This window comes from Crocodylus siamensis, chromosome 2 (genome assembly GCF_052110815.1).
Source record: "Crocodylus siamensis isolate JL-2025a chromosome 2, ASM5211081v1, whole genome shotgun sequence".
In the NCBI taxonomy this organism is placed as follows: Eukaryota; Metazoa; Chordata; order Crocodylia; family Crocodylidae; genus Crocodylus; species Crocodylus siamensis.
In genome coordinates, this window is record NC_143396.1 from 135,424,569 (window position 1) to 135,450,108 (window position 25,540).

Genomic DNA, 25,540 nt, shown 5'->3' on the forward strand with positions numbered 1-25,540 from the left:
GCTGATTAAAAGCACTGTGAGATGTTTCCCCTCAGTTTGCTGTGAAGGGTGATGCCCATTATGAAGCTCTGAGCTGCCAGGCTGGTACTTCCTACTAGGTTATGCACTTAACTCCCCAAGTGGACGCTAGGTTGTGTTAAGTCTTCCTGGACTTCCGGAAGGCTTTTGATACTGTCTCTCACCCTGTTCTCATTAAGAAACTGGGGGGCTGTGGTGTAGACACCCACACAGTCAAATGGGTCGCCAACTGGCTGGAGGGCCGCACCCAGAGGGTGGTGCTGGATGGGTCCTTCTCAACCTGGAAGGACGTGGGCAGTGGGGTCCCACAGGGCTCAGTCCTCGGGCCCACACTGTTCAATATGTTCATCAGCGATTTGGATGAGGGGGTAAAAAGCACCCTGTTCAAATTTGCTGATGACACCGAGATGTGGGGGGCGACGTGGGTACTTTGGAAGGATGCAACAGGAGGAACAACCAGCACCATACCTACAGGTTGGGGAACTCCCCTCTTGTCAGCACGGAGGCAGAAAGGGATCTGGGGGTCATCACTGACTCCAAAATGAACATGGGCCGGCAGTGTGGAGAGGCAGTCAGGAAGGCCAACCATACCTTGGCATGCATCCACAGATGCATCTCGAGCAGGTCCAAGGAGGTGATCCTCCCCGTCTATGCGGCACTGGTCAGGCCGCAGCTGGAGTACTATGTCCAGTTCTGGGCACCGCACTTCAAGAGGGATGTCGACAGCATGGAGAGGGTCCAGAGGAGGGCCACTCGTATGATCGGGGACAACAGGGCAGGCCCTATAAGGACAGGCTGCGGGACCTGAACCTGTTCAGCCTCCAAAAGAGAAGGCTAAGGGGGGATCTTGTGGCCTATTATAAACTAGTCAGGGGGGATCAGCAGGCATTGGGGAAGTCACTGTTTCCCCCAGCACCACCAGGAGTGACCAGGAATAACGGTCACAAGCTGGCAGAGGGTAGATTTAGGTTAGATATCAGGAGGCGCTACTTCACAGTCAGGGTGGCTAGGGTCTGGAACCAGCTTCCAAGAGAGGTGGTGCAGGCTCCTACCCTGGAGGTGTTTAAGAGGAGGTTAGATGAACATCTTGCTGGGGTCATTTGACCCCAGTATTCTTTCCTGCCATGGCAGGGGGTCAGACTAGATGATCTGTTCAGGTCCCTTCCGACCCTACAAACTATGAAACCTGGTTAAACAGAACAGCCAGTGACTGGTGCTTGGAACTGAGGTGAAAGCAAATGCATCCCCACCCAATGGCTCTATATAGGATCTGTACAGCAGGATCTGTATGGCTCTATATCTGTTTATGAAGTGAACTACAGATGCACTTTGACATGCCACTGAAACTGTGGGTCTGGGATAGCTTACCAGAGGCTGGGAAGCAGCAGAGGCTTTGAAGCTGCTGCTTCCCTACTTACCACTTGGGGCCAGTTTCTCCATTTGGAGGCTCTTGAATATACCAAGAGGCAGCCTCAAAAATATCTAAAGATACAGCATTCAGATTTAAAAATACAGAGGAAGGGTAAAAAAACCCTGAAGTTTATTGACTAAGCAGGGTGTTATTGAAGCACAAAAAGTGACTGCCTTTCCCACATATGAGTGGTGGCTGCATCCTGTTCCCTCCAGAAGCCTTTGTGCACTGCAGCCACCACTTTCTGGGACACCCCTGTATCACTTGGACCTGTGTGAGGCCAAGGCTGAGGAGTCACCACCTACTGAGGAAGCAAGACAATGCAATTGCTATGGCTAGGTGGGAGGCTGGAGGAAAGCTGGAGCTCTGGGTAGTTCTACTTCTAACCCAGAAAAAAATCCTTGAGCACTGATTCTCAGCCTTTTTAGATTCAAGGGCCCCCTTGGAAACTGCTAGCTCATCTCGCTCATTTTTTGGCTACAGAAATCAGGGCTGTCAAACTCATCTGTCTGGGTGAGTGGTGTAAAGCTAGTTCATGAGCTGGATCAGACCTACAGACCCCTCTTCCCCCTCTGCATGCCAGGTCCAGCACATGCAGCGTGCACTCCAGGCTCTGTACTGCATGTGACAGCTGCCCTGGCTACTCCAGGATCTGTCACATATGGAGCCTCCCTGCCTCCCTGCCATTGGTCTGGGATGTGCTCCAGCTGGTCCAGGGCCCACACCACATGCAGCACCCCAGACTGGCTGGTACAGGTGCTGTAGGCAGTGCACACTCCAAACCGGGTGGAGGGCAGGGGGTGCCATATGTTGTATAGATCCCAGACGGGCCAGAATGAGGGCTACATGCAGCATGGATCCCCCCCCCCACACACACACACACATTTCTGCGCTGCTGGCAGGGTGCAGGGCTACAGCCAGGCCAGAGCTAGCACTTGGCAGCAGCAGGGGTAATGGCATGGAGTTGTATGTGTCATCCCCCCCCTGCCCATCAACACTTACACATCAACAATGGTTGACCACCTGGGGTGGGAAGTTCACACTCCTGGGGGTGGGAGGGGGAGATGGCTTGGTGCCAAAACATCCTCCCCCCTCCCAGCAGAGTTCAAGGCATGGAAAATTTTTCCACACAGAACAGGAGAGTGGAGGAAGAGGACACTGGGATGCTGGGGGACTGCAGCTTGGGTGGCTCATCTGTGGAGGGTGTCCACACATTAATGGAACAGGAACTGGGTAACAGATCAGAGATAAACCTGCCCTGGAGTGGTGTAGCTCTAAGATGCCTAAAGTGCACTTAAAACTACTTTCCAGGTGTTAGTGTGTGAACAATACAGGGGTTAAGAGCCACCTGAAATTAATGTGTAAAAAGGGGGTTTCAGGTGTTTCCAAATCCTTTGGCAGCACGGGCGCCTGGTGCCTCCCGAGTCGGGGGGGGCACCCGGGGGGCCCCCCCAAAGGCTTCATGGCTGGCGCTTCCAGAGTGTGAACAGACGATCTCGGGGGGTGCACGCGCACCCCTTCCATGTCACCCATGTTTGGCAGGCATCCGTGATCTCTTGTATTAAGCAGATTTAGTTGCTCTGAGAAAAGAGAGCCCTCCTACCCAAAGACCCCCGTCTGCCCGCTGTGAGGGGTGCTGGTGGCAGCGGTCTCGGGTCAGGGAAAGGCACGGCTGTTTGGGTGCCGGGCTCTCTGTTCTTACACCAGCTGAACAGTCGATGTCTTTTATGAAACAGACTGAGCCGGCCTGAGACAGGCGCGCCCCGCTACCCGAAGAGCCTCGTCAGCGCGCCCGCCCTCCCTGGGCTGCCCTGGCCCCGCAGGGCCGGCGCGGCGCGGGGTGTGGCCCGGCCGGGAGCGGCTTTAAGGCGGGCGGGCGGCGCGGGCCGGCAGCACCATGCTGCTGCGCCTGCTGCTGGCTGCCGCGTGCGCGGGGCTGGCGCCGGGCTGGGCCGAGGCCCCGGCGGGCGCCGCGTGCGGGCCCTGCGAGGCGGCGCAGTGCCCGGCGCTGCCCGCCCGCGGCTGCCCGCTGGGCCGGCTGCGGGACGCGTGCGGCTGCTGCTGGCAGTGCGGGCGCGGCGAGGGCGAGGCGTGCGGCGGCGCCTGGGGCCGCTGCGCCGCGGGGCTGGAGTGCGCCCGCAGCCGCCCGCGCCGCAAGGGCCGCAGCCCGTCCCCGCCGCCGGCCGCAGCCGCCGCGAGCGGCGTGTGCGTGTGCAAGAGCCGCTACCCGGTGTGCGGCAGCGACGGGCTCACCTACGCCAGCGCCTGCCAGCTGCGCGCCGCCAGCCTGCGCGCCCAGAGCCGCGGCCAGCGCGCCCTCGCCCAGCGCAGCAAGGGGCCCTGCGAGCAAGGTGCGCGGGGCGGCGGGGGGGCGCGGCGGGCGCGGGGCCCCAGCCTCCCGGGCAGCGCTTCCCAACCCACAGTGGTGGCGAGAAGATGGGCAGGGGTCGGGAGCAAACTTGGGAAACGGATTTTTAAAAATGGATTCTCCTTGAAAGATGAAAAGAAGACGGCAGAGTCCCAGCCTGCCAGGGGCTGGCTGCTCGGGCCCCCACGCCCCCGCCTGCCTCGCACACCCGCCCCGTGCACCACACACTGAGGGCACTGGGTGGGGACTGGTGCTCGAAGCTTACAAATAGGTCCTGGTACAAACGAGGGTGGGAACCACTGCTCCAGGGCTCACACAAGTTCCTGCCCCCTGGCTCTCGAGAGCTGCTTGTGCTGTAGGGCAGCAGTTCTCAACACGTGGGTTGGGAACCAAAAGAATATATGAAAGGGTTGCAAACAAACTTTAAAATTGGATTTCCCTTTAAAGAAGAAAAATGTGGGAAACAGTGGCTTTTCCCTTTAAGGCTTGGGGCCTCTCATGCCCCACACCCACCCTTTGCCCCACACACTGTGGGGCCAGGGCCTGGTGGCATCAGGTAGGGAGCGAGAGGCACTGGGTGGGGACTGGCCACTGATGCTTACAGATGGGTCCTGGTACAAAAAAGGTTGAGAACTGCTGCTCTGCGTGTTCCTTCATGCACAGTAGTTACTGCATTCAGAACTCTTATCCATTATCTTACCAAGTAAATAGTTGCAAAAATTTTCTTTATTTGTAAGCTTTCAGACTCATGCACCTTTCGTCAAGCAAAGGCGAATGCACAGATTGTAACATTTCTCCCAGGTAGAAATGAAACTTCATATTGTACAGGAGATTAGAAAGATGTTATAGGTTCCCCTGGGTGCAAAAGTTCTTTGTAGTTACTGCATGTTTCAGACAGTACTTAACAGGTGTATCTGCATGTGTGCATTTACTCGCAGTTACCAGAATTACTGCACGTTGCGGGCACACATCTACACTTGTGCATACATACTGTGTAGTAAATATGGCGACTTATGCCGAGTTGAGCATAAATTTGATACCTGCATTATGCAGGCATCAGATTTATGCTGAGGTAGTTATTGTGCGCTAACGCATGTGTAGTTGCCTTACTGTGTAGTAACACTGTGTGTGTGTTAGTTCCAAGTCAGTGCACACACAACATTAATGTGCTTTGACACCTGCATGTGTAGATGCCGGCCTATTCCTGCTTACTGTGCAGTAAATTTAAGCTGGCATAAATGCACGTGCCCAATGAAGTACAAACTAAATGTGCAGTAACTCACACTACTGCGCAGTAGCTCCAATGCATGGGTTTTTTTGTGATGCTAACTGTGCAGTAGCCTAATAACACCTCACAGAGTATGGTTTTTTGACTGTTGTGCTGCTGCGCAGTGTTATTAGGCTACTCCACAGTTAGCATCTTGTGCAGACGTGCTTGAGGGCTCACAGAAGCTCGTGCTGTGTGGCTGGTAGAAGCCCACATGTCCTGTGGCCTGCTGAAGCCCAGGCTCTAGGCTTCACTGAAGCTCATGCTCCAAGGTCTCACAGAAGCCGGTGCTGTAGGGCAGCATTTCTGGACCCACAAATGGGTTGCAAGAAATGGTTGTGATGAAACTTTAAAAATGAAAGGGTTGCAAACAAACTTTAAAAATAGATTCTCCTTTAACAGAGGGAGAAGTGGGAAACCATGGCTTTTCCCTTGCAGGCTGTCAGAGTTCCAGCTTGCAACGGGCTGCTTGGAGTTCTGTGTTCCCCATGTGCACCCCACCCCACACAGTGAGGGGCTGGGGCCTGGGAACAAGGGGCAGCGGGTCGGGAGTGAGGGGCATTCGGTTGGGACTGGCCATCAATGTTTAAAATCGGGTCCTGGTACAACAAAAACTGAAGCTCATACTTCAGGGGCTCACAGAAGCCCATGCTCTAGGGCTCACAGGACCTCATGCCTTGTGGCTCTTGAAAGCCTGTGCTGCATGGGTGTGGAAGGTCATGAGCCGTTCATTATGCACTAGGTTCACAGGAGCTCTTGCTCACACTCTATAGTTCTTGAAAGCTTGTGCTTTAGTCTAGGGCTCAACAAAGGTTATGGTTCATGGCTGGTGGGAGCCCGCATGCTGTGGCCTGTGAAATCTCCTGCTCTACGGCCCACAGGAGCCCATGCACTGTGGTACACAGAAGCCCCCACACTGCCTTGCAGAAGCTCATGCTCTGTGGTTTGTGAGAACCCATACCCTGTGGTTCAAGGAAGCTCATGGTCTGTGGCTTTTGAAAGCTTGTGCTCTGACTAGCAGGAGCCCTTGTGCTGTGACTTATGAAGGCTCCTGCTCTAGGGCCTGTGGAAGCTTATGCTCCATGGCCTGCAGGAGCCTATTTGCTGGGGCCTACAAGAGCCTGTGCTCTCAGGCTCTGATTCGGGTAGTTGGTAAGGTGCAAGTCTTCCCTGCCTCCCACCTGACAGGGAGACAGTAGTTCACCCTGTGATTGTCAAGTCAGGCAGAAGGCAGGGTAGATTCCCATCTCATAGACCAGTGGTACCCTGTGTTTCGGTCCTTCCGGCTGAGTGAGTGGTGCAGGGTCAGGCTGTGGGCCAGGTTGAATGTGTCCCAGAACACAGCTACAGTGGGACAGGTGACACCTGGTGAAGCAGGAGCCACCTTGTAATTGAGCACAAGGTTTGAGCTGCATGTCCCAGGACTTGTGTCCTCTCTGGGTGGCTTTTGATGCAGCATTTTTCGGGCCTGGGGCTAACTCATTGCTAGAACATTGGTAGTGTCTGCAGAGATCCCCATGTGCCCAGTTCACCCCCTGGATAGCTCCACCTGTGGTACCATAGCCAGGGTCCTGGTCTACAACTACCTGAACCCACCAGAGACCTATCTACAGCACTTCTGATAATGAAGCACAGCAAGGGAGGCCCCTTCTTCTAACAAAACACACTGGCAGCTGAGCAGAGCCATGAAGTACATGGCTCTGTACTTGCCCCGTGGGCTACAGTGACATGTAGCACCCCCTGGCAGTGTGTAATGGAAACTGCCCTGGAGATGGTGTGGGGTGTGCAGGGAGGTTCAGATGAAAAAAAACTGGGGGCACAATGTTGAATCAGCCCATGTTTTGTGCATGTTCTATGTTACCTAGCTGTTCCTCTGGCAAAGGTGAAATTGTTCATGAAAGTCATGGTTTGGAGGAAGACTGAGATGAAAATATTCCATGTAACACCACGGTCCAAACAATTTAATTTAAACTATACTCATTCCTGGACATAAATCTTCATTATTTTTATGTGCCTGAAAAGTGATCCCTGTATAATCATTATTTTAAAAAATGAAGGAGGCATCGATACGCATGTCGGGATGCCTCTCCCCGAGGCAAGCTTGTTGTGGCAGGGTGGAGCACCCTCTCTACAGTCTTTCAAGAGCGGGCAATTTTTCTTCAGTAACCTCAGTAATTCATGACTGTTCTCTGCCCACAAAGCCAGAGGGAAACGCATTTTATTTCTCCTTCACGTTCATTTTTATAACTGTGGGTTATGGAATTTAATAATTTGATTGTCTGCTGCCTAATTTCCTTTTATACTCAAACTGTCCCCTGACACCTTCTGTGGTGCGCAAATGGCAGGGACAGAGTTACAATCATTCAGCTAGCTCATCTCTCTGATCGTTCTGTGTAACGAACTGTCAGTAACAAACGGAATGAAGTATTGCCACCTTAGCAGTGGGACCTCCAGATGTCCAGAGAAGAACATAAATAATTAAACTAGGTCAGCTGTACCAACACTGCAAGTGGCATTTTTTTGAACTATTACAATGACTTTAAGTGGAAAGCTAATCTCAGATAATTCATAGTTGAGGAGCAAAAAAAAATTTAGCTAAGAGCAGTAAACCTTTTTTGAGGGAATTTATTGCTTTGAAATGTGATGTGTAGTCAACTGTGTAATGTAGCATCAACTGCAAAGTATATGCTAGTGCTCCTGACAAATATTTCAGAAGGGGAATTTTTTTAAACAAGTTTGTTCAAGAAATCTGATGTTGCTAATATATCAAGGATTTAATGTCCCCAAATCAAAATCCAGAGATCAGCAGAGAAAATTGAAAAGCATCACATTGTAGCATGAATTATGTACTTTGTGGATGTCATCTAATTTCTCTTACTAACTTTATTAAAACAAATTGTGTGTTACATACTGAAGTGCCCACAACTTAATCTAAAAAAAAGAGAAAGTCATCTTCAAATCTTAGTTGCATACTGCAAGACCTAGAAGGAGAATTACACCTGCAGCTTGAAACCAGTCTCATTCCATATAAGTGAAGAGTAGACTGTAGCATTGTAGATGTCCATTGATACTTCATATAATTGCATGCTCCTTAGACCCAGTCCAGAGAAGTTAGATGGTGTCCATAGACTTTGGATCAAATCTAGTTGCGAGCAGTCTGGGATATATTCTCAAATGATAAAGCCTCATGAATTTATTTAACTTACTGAGTTGCTTATACATTAAGACCAAAACGTTTAAAAAAAAGACATGATTTTGAATACATGTATATTTGGAACGTATAAGCCGAGACACTGGAGCCTGATTTCTAGAGGTGCTGGGCACCGACAAATACAGTGTGCCTGAAAGCCACTGGAATTCTGATACAGCTTTATCTACAAACATAAATCCACCTGTCTAAATCTAAATTGGAGTATTTCAGTGAAATTATTTTGTACATTTTTAAAAATCCCTGGGAGCAGAGACTGCAGCCCTGCATAACTAGTGGCTTTCTCGCAAGTCCTGCAAGCATGCCTTGTTTTGCGTTTTACAGTGTTTGAAATCAGCCATAATAAGACTAGGGCTGCCCCATAAAGTGCTTGAAGCTTTTGTTTTGAGGAAGTGCTCTGAAAAAGGGATTGTCTTAAGCACGCGATTGATAGAAATGCCAGTTACTAAGCTGCCCCCAGGTTCTGTGGTCAGTGGAGTGTTTCTGATAGGGGAAAAAATGTACCAGCAATACTGTGCAAGGCACGTCCCAAGGACAGAACTGCAACTCTAATCCCATAGTGCTGGAAAGATGTTTTTGTAAGCAAAGTGTGTGAGGGTCATCAGCCTCCACCTACTCCTTCCCACAATCGAGGCCAAGAATCTCTTGCGAAACAGAATGTGTTTTTGGACTTGTGAATCCAGAAGAGAACAGGAAAGCAAGAGTAGCCATATGGTTATGCTGACTACTTTACTGTACTTGTATAGATTAGTAAAATGGTTCTTTACAACCCATGTAGAAAAGACCAAGTCACTGCCATTGGAGACCTTGCAGTCTATCCATCTTCCCCATGATACTGAGCATTAATCCCTCCCTGCACATCCTACCTCTCGCCAACTTCCAGTCTTCATGTGGCCTTTCATAAACATGCTGCTAAATGTACAGATCTCAGGGCATTGAGGGTTGTATTGTGTGTCAAAGCTCTTTTCACTTGGGATGCAGTGGATATCTGCTCTGCTGACCAGGCACCAAACTGGGGCAGACATGCCATCTTCCATTACAGAGGCTATCCTTATGCCACCACAGTGACACAGCCTGCCCCTGTGCCATCAGGGATGTCCTAAAAACATCCCTGCTGCAACCACACAAGTAGCTGATGGGACAGCCTGACAGCCTGTACAGGTTTCTTGGATGTTTTGCCATCAGCGCCAAGTAGGAGAGGACAAATCCAGGCAAATTCAGCTTTACCCTGCGTCCAAACGTTGCCCCCTCGTGTTGAAAAAGACCTTTTACTCTTTTGTAGAATCAGAAGCTGGCTGTAGCAGTTGGAGAAAACACCCTACTGTTGTCCAGTGACCTGACAACTTGCATGAAGTGAATAGATGTGTTTGGAAGATGATACTGAGACTACATTTTCTCAGCAATTTGCAACAGGTGGTTACACTCCAGTGTGAAATTACTGTGTTCTTTTTTACACTGGCTGAGCTCCTAAACAACAGATGCTATTTGGAGCCAAAAAAGCTGGGCTTGCTGAGGTTTTTCTGGCTAGCTAAGTATGTCCAGGAAGTGCTCTGCCTCTGACAGTTCTATGATGACACCCATCCCCCATGTCTGCAACATTTAAATGTCTTATCTCTGATGTACTGAGCGTCATGGTAACCTTGTGTGCATTCTCTCTCCTTGCAAATCAGCAAGCAGGCAGCATGAAAGGCCTTACCTAGAAAGTACTTAGCCAGCTAAACTGAGCTTAGCCAGAATGTAAATTGCCAAATCACAAATATCAGCCCAGAAAACTCCTGTCCCAGTGACCACGAAACCATCTAGATGCCCACATTTGTTCAGCACCTATGTTTTGATCTGTAATGTTCCTTAGATACTGAAATCGAGACTACTACATGCGGCAGGAACCACCCTGGTATGAGCAGCCCACTGGTCACTCCAGCCTAAATATTTCACTCCTTACCTTTTTTCAGCCCTGTAGACATGCTTAGAGCACAGCAACCAGGGTCATTTTTGTTCAAAAAAGGAGCGGTAATTGGTGTTGCTTCCCAGCTTTATGGCACAGTCCAATGGTTAGACTTGGTATCTAGGCTTTCCTCAGCCTACCTTTTCCATATCAGTCATCTTGGGAAGAACTGAAGGCTGATCATAGCCTGCTGTCAGCTCTGCTGCTGCTGCAGAGACAAAACCAGGAGTTGCCATGGAGAGATGAGCTGGGGAATTGGCTAAGGAGGAATAATGAAAGGCCAAAGATGACCCTTCAGGAAATGGCCCATGTTTGTAGAAGGGCAGACTCAGACATTTGTTTGCTGCTATGGAATGGGTGGCTTAAAAACTATATGGGAGCTTGTAGTGCTAATCAGTGCAACTGCTCTCTACTACCCAGCTTACAGAAGAACCTCTTATCTGGCATCCTGACTGCACTCTAAAGGAAGACTATCAACAACCAAGCATTGTGGATGATGGGAGCAAGGGAGGTGACTTTCTTGCCAGCTGTGGTGCTGCAAGGAACTGTGCTTGGCTGTCCTTCAGCCAGATGAGCTCCCCATGGGATCGTCACTCTCACCATGGAGTCCAGATGTTCATTTCTTTACAGCTCATGGTGGAGGTCTGGCATGCTAGAGTTGGGGTCCATCATACACTTGCAGAACACTGGAGCATCTGCCGGTGTTTTGCCAGCTATTGGGATGGCCTGCATGCTGTCAAACTGGTGATGGGGTGGATAGGCTGCCCGCAGTGTCTCAGTGATGCAAGCAGTGCTGGCTGGAGTAGCTAGAAGAGCCACAGAGGGATTTGTCTGTTCTAGGATTTTCACATGAGACAGTCCTTGTCCATGTTCCTGTGCCCACAAGGAAGGGAGACTTGTTTTTCCTGATTTTTGATGGGTTGATGTCAATGGCAAAGGCAAAAGTATGATGAGGAATTGCCACAACACAGATCCTGAGGCTCCTATCACAGGTAAACTGGAGCAAACTCTTCCTGTTGAAGCAAGGTGGAAGACTGCATACTACTGAGGAAACAGGCCAGAAAAAACTTCTGCCCGGGACGTGATACAGTGACTTCTCATGCCTTCAGGGTGGAGGCAGGCATTGCTGTGTATTTTCCACAGGAAGGGAGCGGTTGAAAAGTTCAGACATCCTCACGATAGCATGCTGAACCTTGTTGTGTTGGCTTCTTTGTCCATTTTCTGTGTTGGCTTCTTTGTCCATTTGCTGAGATGTTGTTGCCATGTCACAGAGTTCCCAGAACTGGGACATTAACAGGCGTCCCCTGAGTCTCAGAGTAGCACTCCAGAAAAGCACGTTTGCAGCAGAAAGGCTGGATTACAATTATTGCTATATGCAGTTTGAGATTTATTCTTTCTCTCTTGTTTATGTCAACATAGATTACATTTAAGAGCTAAAATAGGGGAAAAAGAAGAGGAAGTACAGGCTGTTGTCTTTGAAAAGGAGCTAATATTGTCATTAAAGGGAAGAGGCAGCTCTATAGATGTACTGTCTACACAGCATTGTTGGAGCCCCCAAAGCTTCATGTGTTATCTGGCAGGGGGACTTGCATTCTGAGGGTTTGATTCTTTGAGGTCCATAGTTTCTGTGATTTCAGTTAAAGTTAGGGCTGAGTGCATCAGTTTACAGGGTTTGTGCCCTGATTCTGCAAATGGAGAAGCTGTCTGAAAGGAGAAGGGGCTTTGCATGTGGCAGGGACATAAGGATTTGCCTAGTGTTGTGTTAATCAGTCACTTCCTGAGAGCATGCAGGTTTGTTCTGACCCTCTAGTGGTTTAGATGCAACTCCATGCCTGCACCAGCATTGCTGGGCTACTATCCACAATCACTGCTTGTATGCATAGTTCGCTCATGGAGGCAAAGTGGGGTATAAGGCTCAGAAATTGCTATCTGGCGGTGAGGGGGAGCACAGAGTTGCTTGCAGGGGAAAGATACAAAGGCAGGATGAAAGTGAAAGACTCGTAGACAGCCGATTGCAAGAGGGTGAGTGGGAAAGGCAAGAAGGGAGTTCTGGACTGTGAGTTGTGGAAGCAGAGCCATATTGAGGAGAAGTCTGTATCTGAGGAGCGTGCCAAGGATTCAGGAGTGGGCAGGAACACAGCTCTGCTGTGATAGTAGTAGAAAGGTTTGGGTTTCCAGAAGGAGCTGTTTATTGCTAAACAGCCAGCATGGGGTGAGATCGGTGGCATGATGAGAGATGGATGAGCGAGGATGTGACTTGCTCCCAGTTGCCTTAGGCACACATCTCCCATTCCCCCTGCCATTGAGCAGAGCCCACAGAGTTTCACTGAAACAGCCGTTGTGTGCCCAAACCTAGCCTTGGGACTGATGTGGAAGGAAAGAGGTTTTCCATCTAACCTCCCCCTACTCACCTGCCGCCTAACCTTAAGTAGCTTGTCCCCTCCTTCACTGCCTCCTGTCTTCAATTCTGCACCACCCCTGAAATATAGAAGTTACCCCTGTGAGCAATCAGTGACAGGGACCCTGCATTTGTTTAACTGCACAGGCATCTTGTGGACCCTCTAAATGCCCACAGGGTTGCATGGGGTGGGATACCCCTTTGGTTGCTGTGCAGGTTGAGGAAGGTTCAGTCCCAGTTGGCTTTACCTTGGGCAGCATGGCACTAACATGATAAGCAGATTAAATTACCTCCCCCACTCACACCACAGCAGGTACCGTGCATTTTCCTGCTTTGGGGAGATGTTCAGTTCCCCTCTCACCGAAGCAAAAGAGAAAAGTCTTGTATATGTACTTGCATTTTTGCTATATGGCCAGTTTTTTTGGTGATAAAGATCAATTTGCATAGTACTGTATATCAAAATAATCAGTGATTGAAAGGCATAGGCAATGTCACTTGACTACTTATGTTGGATTTCACAAGAGATTATTTTCAGGCCTGGTAAAGCAGCCTGGAAACAAAGAGCTTATTATAGAGGGGGTTACATAAGATTTAACATGCAAAATACTTCTTAAGATGCACATATTTTTCATTGTGGATTTACTTCCAGGAGAATAGAAGTTCATTAAAATGCTATTTGGCAAAATACATGCCCGATTGAACTTTCCATATTCATCACCATGCATATTGCAGCTATAGGTGCACAGTTTTCCAAAGCTTTTGCTTACAAAGATATTGTCTTCCACTTGGGGATGACTTGGGCATCTCCTACTTATTAAACAACCAAACAAAGGAGCCCAGCTCCCAAGTCTGCATAATTTGTCCTGACCTTGTCCTTGGGACTGTGTCTTTATGCAGCTGGTTTTCTAAAACCATCTAATCTGGACCTTGTATTCTCTATGCTAAAGCAGCTAAACTGTGCAGAAAATATATTTCCAGAGCAGCTGAAGTTTCCTGTTTTAAACAAAGGAAACTGGAAACTTTTGTGAGAAACAGGAGTGCTGAAACTGTGCTAAGTCAGTCTGGGCCGTATCATTCTTTCCTGGGATAAAACAGGCAAGCATGACACAAAGCTGAGGAACTAGAGTTCACTTCGCTGTGTTTCCACTTTGTTGAAGAGTTCGAGGGAACTGTGGGGGGTCATAATTCACTGAATCTTCGGAGTGGGAGTGTGTGTAGAGAATTGTGTTCCTCATTCCAAATCCCCACTCTGGACTACATGAGAGCCTCTTGGAGAGGCTCTGTGTAATGATAGGTTAGGGTGGATCATGAAATTCAGAGATACACAAGGCAGTTGGCCCCAACACCATACCTAGCTGGCACACGGACTTGTACAGCCTGGCTCTAGGCAGACACTGGAATTTACCCACATCCTGTCCCAGGGGAGTTGCTGCAAAGGGAGGTTTTATGCTGACTATGTTCACAAGAGAAGGTTGAGGGGGGATCTGGTGACCATCTATAAACTTAACAGGGAGGAGTAGGAGAGTCCCTGTTCCCCTGAGCACAACCAGGAGTAACTAGGAATAATGGCCACAAGTTGACTGAGAGTAGGTTCAGGCTGGACATCAGGAGGCAGTACTTCACTGTCAGGGTGGCTAGGATCTGGAACCAACTTCCAAGGGAAGTGGTACTCACTCCTACCCTGGGGGTCTTCAAAAGGAGGCTAGATAATCACCTAGCCAGGGTCGTTTGACCCCAGTACTCTTTCCTGCCATGGCAGGGGTTCGGATTTAATGATCTGCTCAGGTCCCTTCCGACCCTACCAACTATGAAACAGGCACAGACCTGTTATCAGACTGGGAAGGGTGGGGGACCCACACCCTGCTTCTTCCATTGGCTGCTTCACAGAGAAAGTGATGCTAGCACTAACCAGCATTCCTCTGTGTGGGCCAGTCCTGGTCCCTTCTTCATGGGTCTGTCCAGGCCCAATGCTGAGTGATGGAATTGCAGGTCATCAGCTTTCCCTTCATGCAGGGAGTTGAGGGTTTGTTGACCTCCCTCTGTGCCATCGCTATGGCTGGATGCCAGAGGGCCTCAGCCTTGAGGACAGATGGGAGCTAAGACCATGCACAAATCTGGACCCAGTGGTAGGTGCTGAGTTTCGAATTCTGGGCCTGACTTAAGAAGGGCCCTGCAAAGAACTAAGAAGTGATGATGAGAGGGGTGAAAGCCCAAGCAGCAAAGGGGTGGGGTGGGGATTTTTTTCACCACATAGTTTAAATTACATTGCTCCTTTCTCACCTCCCTTTGAGACAGAGAAGATAGTAAAATGTAGTGCTGATTCTTTGGAAAACTGAGGTAATGTGCACCAATTCTTTTGGTTCATTAGAACAAACACTGTTTTACTGTATCTGAGCCGGAGCCATTTTCTAATAAACTAGGATAACTGGGGGGAAATACGCAAGCTGCGTGGGCCGTTTGGTTAACAGGAGACTTTGCCAGCTTTGCTTGCCAAGCAGCCAGCTGGAAGTGTAATCCTTAGGGGTTCTCTCCTCTTGCCATCTCTAAAACACTTATCAAATAATGGGCCTTTCTTGGCTGACAGCAAAGTGAACGTTTGCATTCAGATTGGTGCTGCCCCTCTACTAGTACCCATGTTTCAGAGAACTTGCTTATGATGAGAGGCATGACTCTTGACCAGTGGAAACCCTAGCTCAGTACCTGTGTCCTTTGGCCCTGTGTTAATGCCTGCACTTCCAAAAACCATTAAATAGCAAGGGGCTTTGTGAACCCTCCCCCCAACCCCATGTATTTCTGCTGATACAGCCATCCTGAGGTGTCTCATTCCCCACTGAAGTCACCAGGGCACTTACAGGGATCAACCCCTCACCGGAGATACCCAGCACCTTGCAGGATCCTGCCCAGACAGTATTATTAATAAGGATGTGACTAACAGAGAAAATGACTTCAGGGCCTCTGCATTTAAGTTGCTCCTTGTAAATATTTGTACAGGGGTCACATCTGTTTTCTTTTGCAAAGGGGAAATATGCAGGGCCTGTGAAAGGGACACAGGTCAGTAATACAACCAAGCAGATGTTCCTTCCCTAACACAGGACCTAATTCTGACTTCATGGACAGTAGGTTTACAACTGTGTACTCACAACTGTCACTCTTGATTGACAGCACTGAGATCAGAATGAGGGCTCTGGTGCTACTTGCTTTCCTGTGCTGGGACATACTTCTTTCCTCTCTAGAAGCGAGAGCCTTCTGGGAACGGACAGGTTTTTGCAGGCAAGAGTTTTGTGTGTACAGCACCTAGTATACTGGGAGACCTGCTCAGAAACTAGGAACTTTTCTGCCGGCTGCTAACAAGTGGTGCTGCTACTACTACAGTATTGAAGTGTCCTCTGAAAAGGCAAGAAGATGTGACTGTGTGTGGATATGGCTTTGTCACCCTAATACAAGTCTAGTCTTTGTGCTGGCAGAGATGGATGTGCTTCAAACCTGCCTAGAACTAGGTGCTGATCTGAGTAGGAAAACACCTTTCTTCCTGGAAGCCCATGCAGAAGGAAACACTCTCTGTTTAAAAGCACTTCCCACCTCTTTGACATGACTAATATCTCATCCAAGGTGTTCTAGTCCCAGTTCAGCAATTCACTTAATCAAGAACTGAGTTGTAAAGGTGCTGACATTTGCCTCTGTTAACCTAAAGCATGAGCTAAGTAGGCCTTTGGTGGGACTTAAACATATGCATAAGTGCTTTGCCATCCCAGGCTTTTCTGCCCAGTTCATAGATTCTGAAGTGGGATGTGTATATCTATTTGTACAGTGCTGGACTCGCAGCCAGCTCCTAGTGACCAGCCAGTGGCTATACTGGTTTGAGGAGAATCTTGTTTCATTGGGCTAATGGTTAGGCACTCCCCTGAATTCCTTCACTTCTGCTCCTGTTGGCAGTTAGGTTTGACTGTCACAAAGTGCTTGTCTTCACATTTCATAAGGCTGGTCCTGGAATGTAAGAAACCATCAGTTCCTATAGGTCATTTTAAAATTAGACATAAATGCATATTTGCTAGTGTATTCTCTCTAAATGCAGCCACTGACAGTGCTTTGCCAAGGATTTTTTTTACCCATCCCCTGCGTTAAACAAAGGCTGAGATTCTTAGGCAAAGGCCTCTGACGGAGGCAGGCTTCTGCTAGTGCTCTTTTGTGTGTCTGTAGCAAATATCAATGATAGATCTTTAAAACTCTGGAGGGTTTGGTTCACATCAGACTGAAGCTTGCACTAACTGGACTCTCATTCTGGATGCATGTCCTTTAATTAAAGACATAGCTTTAAAATGCTTTAGCCATTTTTCTTCCCCTATCTCAGTGCAGGAGGTTTAACATTGTCCCTCCTTCCCCCCATCTTAGAAAGTTTCTTTTCCCACTTTTTACTTAAAAGCAAAGGATTAGGGCCTGCTTCAGTGTGTGGTCAGGAGGAAAGGATTGTATTTCTCCAGAAACTCCTGCCTCAGATCTTTACTTAAAAACAAAGCCAGCCTCACTGAGATCTGTGGCAGCTGATGGAAGCTCAGCACTTCTGAAAATCAGACTACTTTTAGCCACCTAAATACAGATTAGCCAATTAAATATATCGTATTCACAAAAGGGAATGTGCATCTCTACCCAGCCAGGCACAAAGCTAACAATGGATGTACTGCACTGATCAATGCGTGCTTATATTTCCCGTATTAACATTACATATATTCACTTGCTTGCATGCAGCTAAGATTAAGAATCTGACCACCAAATTGAAACATACTGCTAGCCACCTGTTAGAGCCAGACTACTCTATTGCATGTATTTTATTTGTTCTTCTGTATCCACTTGAAGTAAAGACATTTCTTCTTTTGCTTGCCTATCATCATGCTAATGATGGCTGTATACTGTGGACTAATCCTTTTGCCACAAAGGGGCATTCTGGTTTAACTGTATCATCTGTATGTGTGAATTCAGGGACAGGGTTTTTTTTTAATTGTCAGTTATACGTCACTGCATCAATCTGTTATCATTACTCCAGTTATTCTGTCTTTCACAACATAGGCTAAGGTATAATATCCAAGATTTCCTTCCTAGAAACAATTCCATACTTTTCCAATATATGACAAGCATGGATAGCTTCAAGAGCTGCAATCATGCACTTGCTGCTTTGTGTTTTTCCACTCTTATAAACTAGGTTCTTATCTACCCTCATGGCCATGCAGTTGTTTTGAAATGTTTTGGTTCACTGAAGCTCAGTCTGATTCAGGTTTTTACGGTTACCTTACTAAAATCTCATTAGAGGGGCTGTTTAATGTGTTCCCAGGCATTTCAGAGTCCAGGACATTTCTAGTTCATTACTCAGCATGGCTCCTCGAGCCCAGAGTAATGGCCATTCCTTAGTGTACACACAGTGCTTACAGAGCATTGAGTCATTTCCACTAACAGCATCTCCTTTTTTGTTTGTAACAATTTTCAGTATGCCAGCTTTTAAAAAACATTATGGAATAAAAATGACTCTGGATTCAGGTAATTCCCCTAGTGCTCGTTATTCCTACTGCTGGGAAGTGTGTGCTGTGTACAAGAATGTGTTTAATCCATTGTTGGGTGAAGGTTGGTTGAGGAACATACAAAACACAGATTACTGCGTAATGATTCTAATCAGGATGGACTTCTGAAAGCCACGCTCATTTCACCATGAATAAATATGATCAGATCTCATTCCTGGTCTCCACGTTCCAGCCCGCAAACTGCAAGCTTTACAAATTCTTTAAAGGTTTAGGCCTCTTTGACAAAAGGACTCTTAGAAGGGGATAGCTGCTTAGCAAATGGCATCTACCTGCTAGCAAAGCATTGCTATTTCTGCTGTAGTTTGCACAGTGCACAACAGGTGTATCAGCCTCAGAACCAGCAAAACAGAGTTAAGTTGTTAGCTGGCTTTCAATGGCAGGCCTCCAGGCACATGGAGTTACACTCCTCAGCAGTCTTAATACAGATGAGTCTTGTGGCCATCTCATCTCCTTCACTCTGTAAGCTGAAATGGTTTAGACCAGACAGGGTTTGCTGTCAAGCAGAAGCATCTTACCCCCTCAGACCTCACAGGAATTCAGAAGGCACATCAGTGCAACCTTTTCATAATCTTTCCTCCACCTGCCAAAAACCCCTTGCCCAGAGAAGGAGCAGTCCTAGATGCAGCAGGTAGCAGGGAAGTCCACCCTACCCTTCCAGCACAGTTACTGACAGCCAAGGGGGCTTGAGGTGTTATTGGGAGCAACATATATCAGCCACACTCATTTTGTGGGAGGGTAGCAAGTCCTACCTGGGAGGGTAGGAGACAGAAGCTGCTTAGAGGTCAGGCTCTGATGGTAGTAGCTGGTGTGGTGGAAACACACAACCTTTAGTGAGGAATAAATCTGAGCCAAATGTGACAGGATGGACATGTTCCACCCCCTTGCTATAGCTTCGTGGAATTAGGCCATAGCCTGTGATCTGCAGGCATTTCCTGTTCCATTAAAAATGACAATATTGAAGTAATAGATGGAATTAAACAACAGACAAGACTACTAATGCTTGCAGTATTGCAGATCACTTATGGTGAATGAGGCCAGCAGTCCAGTCCGTATCTCAGCCTGCAGACTCTGCATACTATGTAGGCAGCAACAGACTCTGGGAAAGAGCCTGCCAAAATTGAGATCCGTTGCTGCAAACACTTTGCTAGGAGGCCCCCCTCCAGCTTCTCTGAGAGTCCTTGGGTGTGGAAAGCCCAAGGTATCAGCCCTATCCACTGGAAGGCATGATCAAATTATTACCCGTAGAACTAGCAGGTGGCCCACCAAGTTTCCCTTTAAGAAAAATTAAATGAGGAAATTATGCCTATAAATGAAGCAAATTTGAATTTGATTTTTTAATGATATTCTGGAACAAATAACCTAGTTACATTGCCTAGACAAGTGTTAACTTCAGATGTCTGAAGCCTGGTTAACTCAAACTCTTTTACAGGAGTCAATTTTTATCAGTAAACGTTGATAAACGTTGATTTCATGTTGCACTTGCAGACTGATGAAAACATATTTCCATTGTTAATACTAAAAATTTATAGAAAGGGGACATAAGGAAAATGATGGCTGATGGAGCGTGTGATGACAGGAGGAGCAGTCCTACAGAACTGTGCTGACTGTAGTTTGGACTGCAACTCCCAGAAACCCCAGGGGACTGGAAGCTAAGGGAAAGGAAGTAAGCCAGGGTCTCCTTTGATACTCCAAGAGGAGAGACTGTGGTACCTCCTGTCTCTAGAGGAGAGAAAGGAAGCATTTTCCAAAGTTATGGTTTTTTTGACACTTGGCTGAAAGTTTCAACATTCAGATTTCTTTAAACACATATCCACACACAGAGACAGCACAATATTCTGCGGGGAAAAAATAAACTTTCAGTCAGGTCTGATTGCATTTCATCTAGTGCTCAGTCATTTCAGGGCCCCATTGTCCTAGATACTTAAGGTACATGGTACTGTAGATAGTTGGACACAGCTTCTCATCTGTGCATGCTGCATACCAAAGTGCACTTTTGGTGTGCACCATGCGGATGGTCGTTTTCAGTGTTTGGGCATGCACTTCTGACTGCGCACTTCTGCAAATTGGGCATGTCTTCACACTGGTGCTCCCGAGCACTGACATGCTACAGACACATTTGCACCAACGATCAGGAGCTAAGGATCTAAAACCCAGACAGAAGAGTAAGAGGCAAACCAAGGCACAGAAAGGAAAAGGGACTTGCTCATAGTTGCTCAGCAAGTAGTAGAAAATTAGGGCTGTCTGTGGAACCCCTACTTTGGTGTAGAGCCTCCCCCAAGAGTTTGCAGGCAAGAGCCAGCTGAGATGCCGTACACTGAAAGCATAGGGTACAATATCATTTCTGAAAGTGTACACAATCAACCCCTGACAGTAAAGGGAATTGCTAGAAGTGCCAGGCATGAAGCTGTAATCAGTGATGCATGAACAACTTTGTACTTTGTTAATTGAAGTAAATTAAATTGATTAATCTTTTCCATCATGTAAAATAGTAACACTCTTCTGATGACTGTCCATTCTCATGTTTGTGGCACTTCACAAACACTACTCAGCAAGCCTGCCACACAGCCCCTGGCACTAGCCATCAAACCAAGATATATTGGCTGTAACTTTTCTAAACAGAATAACAGTTTAAGTATCACGATCGTACGTGGCATGTGGTAAATGGAGCCTGATAATGATTCCTGTGTATCCTGTGACAGTTTGACCCAACTTGTCGCTGTGGCAGTTGTTTCCCTAAACACTGCAAAGAACAGAGGCTCACTATGATGTGTACAAAAAGGGCAGGAGTCTAATGTTTCTTCAGTAGATGCAGTACATGGGTTGAGCCTTCAGTCTTTGTACAGCAACAGCAGGAGGAGGAATGAGAGATGGAAATAAGGGGTCCCATTCATTGGCTGCTTAAGCTGTTTGGAAGGGGCAAGTTTTGCCACTGTGTAGAGGCCCTGTACCAGGACCATCTATGCAACAGCTCAACCTTACTTTCTCCTTTCAGAAGCCACAAGCAATTCAAATGTCTGTTGCTGGTTGGCGACAATTGAGTTTCATTGCAAGATTGCAGTGCCCCTGCTGAGTGTGCCCAATAGATCTGACTGGGTGATTACTTCCAGGAAATTTTAAAGCTGGGGTTAACCTGCAGGCCACACCACCTGCTGTGGGATTCAGCTTGTGGAGTGCGGGCAGGATCACTTTGACGCTAATATCTTGCAATTCACACAAACTGCAGCCATGCATCTCTCCTCCATTAAGTGTTGCAGACACGTTTTGTTAGTTGTTGGGGATTTTGTTTTATTTTATTTTTTGAAACTCCATCTGCTCCTAAACATAGTTTTGTTGCCCTCCTACACAGATCCCTGGCTTACAGTTGTAAACAGTTATATCAAGATCTGTAAGCAAGCCCAAATGATTCTAATCAGTTCCAGGACTGTCTGCCAGACTCATTATCCTCCCATGGAAATCAAAGCTGAAGACAGGCAGGGATTGGGAGGGATTTTAGTATGCGGTTTTGTTCTCTGTGCAAAGCACTGGACGTGCTTTAAGCCCTGTTGGCAGCCTGATGTGTGTGTATATGTGTGAGCTGTGTTGCAGGGCAGCAGGAAACACCTGTGTCCTTCCCTTTGTCCAAGGGAGAGAAATAACTGCCCCAGTCTGTGCAGCCAGTCTCACAAGTCATTCTTACCAGGTGTTTTTCCATCTGCCCCCAGTGTCACCAGACCTCATAGTCCCATCTGCAGAATGAAATTGACAGAATGGAGCCTGCCCTCCCCATCTCCTTCCAGCCTCACAAAATTCATTGGGATAAAAAGCCCCAAGTGTAAAAACAGATGTCGTCAGACAAAGCAGACCAAACTGATTTGGTTTATTGGGAGAAACACGTTGCCAATTGTCCCACATCAGAGCGGGGGTCTCAGTGCAGGACAACAAGCAATACATTCCCATTGCCTGTGAATTCCTTGCATCCCTCTCTGCCCGCACCTCCTCGTCGGGACTTGGATCCCACACTGACCTGTGCCTATGCAGAGAAACAGGATGGTGAACCCTTGGCACCCCAGGCCTCCACACTGGGACCTGCACTGACTTATTCATAAGTGTGGATGCAGGTCCCAGGGAATTCCCAGTGCCCCATGCCTCCATGCTTGTACCTGTGCCAGGTCCTGTGCTGACCAATGCTTCACATGGAAGCACAGGCCAGTGAGGGTCCCGGTGTAGAAGCACAAGAAGCCAGGGCTTCCCCCAGTTCTGTGCCGCCCTATGCCTCTACCCCATCCCACACTGAGACTTGCACCAACCTTTGCCTCTGTGAAACATAGGTTGGCACGAGTCCCGGTGTGGAGGCATGAGGCACTGGAGATTCCCTGGTCCTGCGCCTCCATGCCAGGATCCATGTGGGCTTTCCCTTCTTAATGGAGAGACACTCCTGGAGATCCTGGTGTGAGTTTCTGAAAGTGGGGAACCCCAATTTTCCCTGTCTATAAAGAGGTTCCGTGAGATTCCCAGGGACATGTCTCTACAGGAAGGGAAAGTTGGGCGGATGCTCCTGGACCTTGAGGGACCTGATCCTGCATTGGATTTCCCACAGTGCACAGAATTGGCCCCCTCAACCTCACTAGAGACTTTTTGACTTCCCTGAGCCCCCTGTTTCCCTGCCCCAGATTGGCCCGAGCAGCAGCAGCATCCACCCCAGCTGCTCCACCATCACTTCCCGTGCTGCAGACCAGGGTCCCAGCAGGACACGGTTGACTCCAGTCCCAAGTTCACCAGACTTCCCGCGTCCCATGGGAGCAGGTTGTCTGCCCCTCCCAGCCAGCTGTTGAGCGCTCTCTTACTTAAATCTAGCACCCACCAATGCAATGGGCAGGGCAAGTGAAACAGCTGGCCAGATCAGGGCCAGGCTGCCCTGTTACAGCTGCCCATGTGGCTGCAGTGGAGATAGATGAATGTACTCTCTCTCTGTCAACTATGGCCAGGACAAAGGCAGTGCAGCATCTTCTCTAGCACACTGTTCTTTTGGAAATAGCCTTTTTTTTGCAAGGCCTTCAGATGCCTGAGATACAGCCTGCTTATGGCCTGTGGCATCCCAAAATGCCTCCCTATGAATGCTTTTCTGCCTCTCAGCAGTTCATCTATTGCCACTGAAGGAAGTAGCACCTCTCCCCCTATGCAGAGAGAGGATCCCATGTGCTGGCCTGTCATGGTCATGGAGATGCAAAGCAAGCACCCCTGGCAGCTGACCTCTAGGACAACAGCAAGCTTCAGCTCATGCTTATCCCAGGCCCCATTGAGCTGTGAGTGCTGTGCTGAGTGGGGCTAAGGAGCAGGCTGGAAGGCAGAAGCGGCTTGGGGTGCCAAAGTGAGAAGGGTTCAGGGTCTATCACTGCACTCAGCACAGGACCCTGGGAATCCTACCTTTTCCCATGGCCCCCTCTCCACATGCAAAATCCCTGCTGGGGACAGTGGTGACAAGGCTGACCCTCAGCATTCGCTCCTGTCCCCAGTTGAGAGGTCAGCTGTGTCCTGTATTATAGACCCAAGGGCAGAGGAAAGCAGACGGGTCACCACAAAGGATCGTTGGTCATTTCCACAGTGTTCAAGTGATGCAGCCGCCTTGGAAACTGCTGGCCTGTTTGAAGGTCCCAGCAGATGTTATCAGGGACCCCCACAGTGTTTATGCCTCAGTGGGTGGCTGCCTGATGGGGCTGAGCAGATTCTGCTCGCCTTGCTCCTCCACTATGGGGCAGGAGTAAAGGTAGTCCATGCCTCGGCCATCCCCAAGTGATAGCCTATAGCTGCCCTGCTCTGCCATGGCTGAAACATAGCCTGGGTCCGGCCAGCTCCTTGCTGTGGAGGGAACAGCCTGTGCTAGTGCTCTTACCACCAGCAGTGACGTCCCCTGTATCCTGTTCTCTTCCCTGGTGAGTCAGAGCCGAGCTCTGCACACTGTAAACCCACCCATCCACCTCCGTCAGAAGGGCAGGACAGCCTGGCATTAGCTTCTCCTCCCTGCTTCCTCTGTAGAGGGAAGAGAGTAGAGGGCTTCCTCATACCACCTGTCTACCTTCCAGCCCTCATCCCCCTCTCCTGCCCCCAACAGGGTACACTGTAGAGATCTCAGTGGAGCTCAGTCCTGGTTGTGGAGGTCTTACATGGCCATGAGAGAGAGAAAATATCCTTGGAGATTGGGAAACAGGGTGGTAAAGCTTTCAATATAAGCAGGGGGTAGGAGGGCAGATGGACTCCAGGGGCAGGTCTGGAAACCACCTCACCCCACCTTTTTTAAGGCTGCCAGGGTTTGAGCTAATAGTGCCGCACTCCCCTGTTCTGAAGGGAAACAGTTGAATGCACATAAAATTAGCTGCCACTGTTTGCAAAAGATTCTCCTTCTCCATATAAAGCCATTTCCAAGTGAAAACAGCTTCTTGGCAGCTTGAGAAATACGAGAGTCTATTTTCAGATGCAGATTGTTGGGAGTGCACGGAGGAAAACAGAATCTAAATCCAGCCTGAGAACAAAGAGAATTCCCAGATTGCTTTTTTATTCCTTGATTTAATTTTAACTGATGCTGCCTGGAGCTGGGGAAGCTTGACTGGAGAGCAGGCTAAGGTCCCTGTGGCATTCAGTGTGTGGTAAATGATTTCCTCATTCTCTAGGTGAAGAGTCCAGAGGAGTTATGTTGAACTGCAGATGTGCTCTACTTGCCTGCAGCTCATGGAGTCCTTTACACACGTGCACAGTGGGTGTTACCAAACACAAATGTAGCATTTTATACCCACTTGGGGCTCACTTTGGAGAGGTGGAGAAGAACCCTTCAAGATACAAGGCAGGAGACAATTGGGCCTGTTCAACAGCTCCAGGGGGCACTGTTCAGAGTTATGCCATGGATGAATTTAGTCCAGAGGCCCAATTCTTCCCTTAATTACATGCTTACAATCCCACTGACTGCAGTAGCAAGCAGATGAATGTAAGATTTGCCTTTCCACAAACAGATTTGCCTACATAAACGGTATATATAGCCTCCAGCTGCATATTCTGTAGTCAGCTGTTTTCTTGACATGTTGTGTCTTTGGTTTCATCTGACTTCTAATGGCATTACTATTGATAGTGTTTTCATTCTTTTCAAACTCTGGGTTTAACCTGATACAGACTCAGTGTAGCAGATGGCATTCTTACTATCTCACTAGCAGGTTCAAAATGAATGGGGGAAAGGCAGGAGAGTTCAAACAATAAACTCTACTAAGTGACTAAGTTGCATCCAAGTGCTAGCCCTAAGGAAGCTAAGTGTCAAGCCGTTCATATCTTAGATGAAAGCTAATCTGTGCAATCATCCAGTCTCTCAGACATTGCTTATTGCCTGTTCAAATACT

At 48.3% G+C, this 25,540-nt stretch overlaps 1 protein-coding gene across 1 annotated transcript in view; it reads left to right on the forward strand.

Moving 5' to 3' along the window:
* The first annotated feature begins 3,298 nt into the window (after positions 1–3,298).
* The window catches only part of IGFBP7 (insulin like growth factor binding protein 7), a 39,152-nt gene continuing 16,910 nt past the window's right edge, over positions 3,299–25,540 (forward strand). Inside the window, exon 1 of the mRNA XM_090036875.1 lies at positions 3,299–3,780. Coding sequence (XP_089893001.1) covers positions 3,327–3,780 — 454 coding nt within the window. The 5' untranslated portion in view covers positions 3,299–3,326. The remainder of the gene's footprint in view (positions 3,781–25,540) is intronic.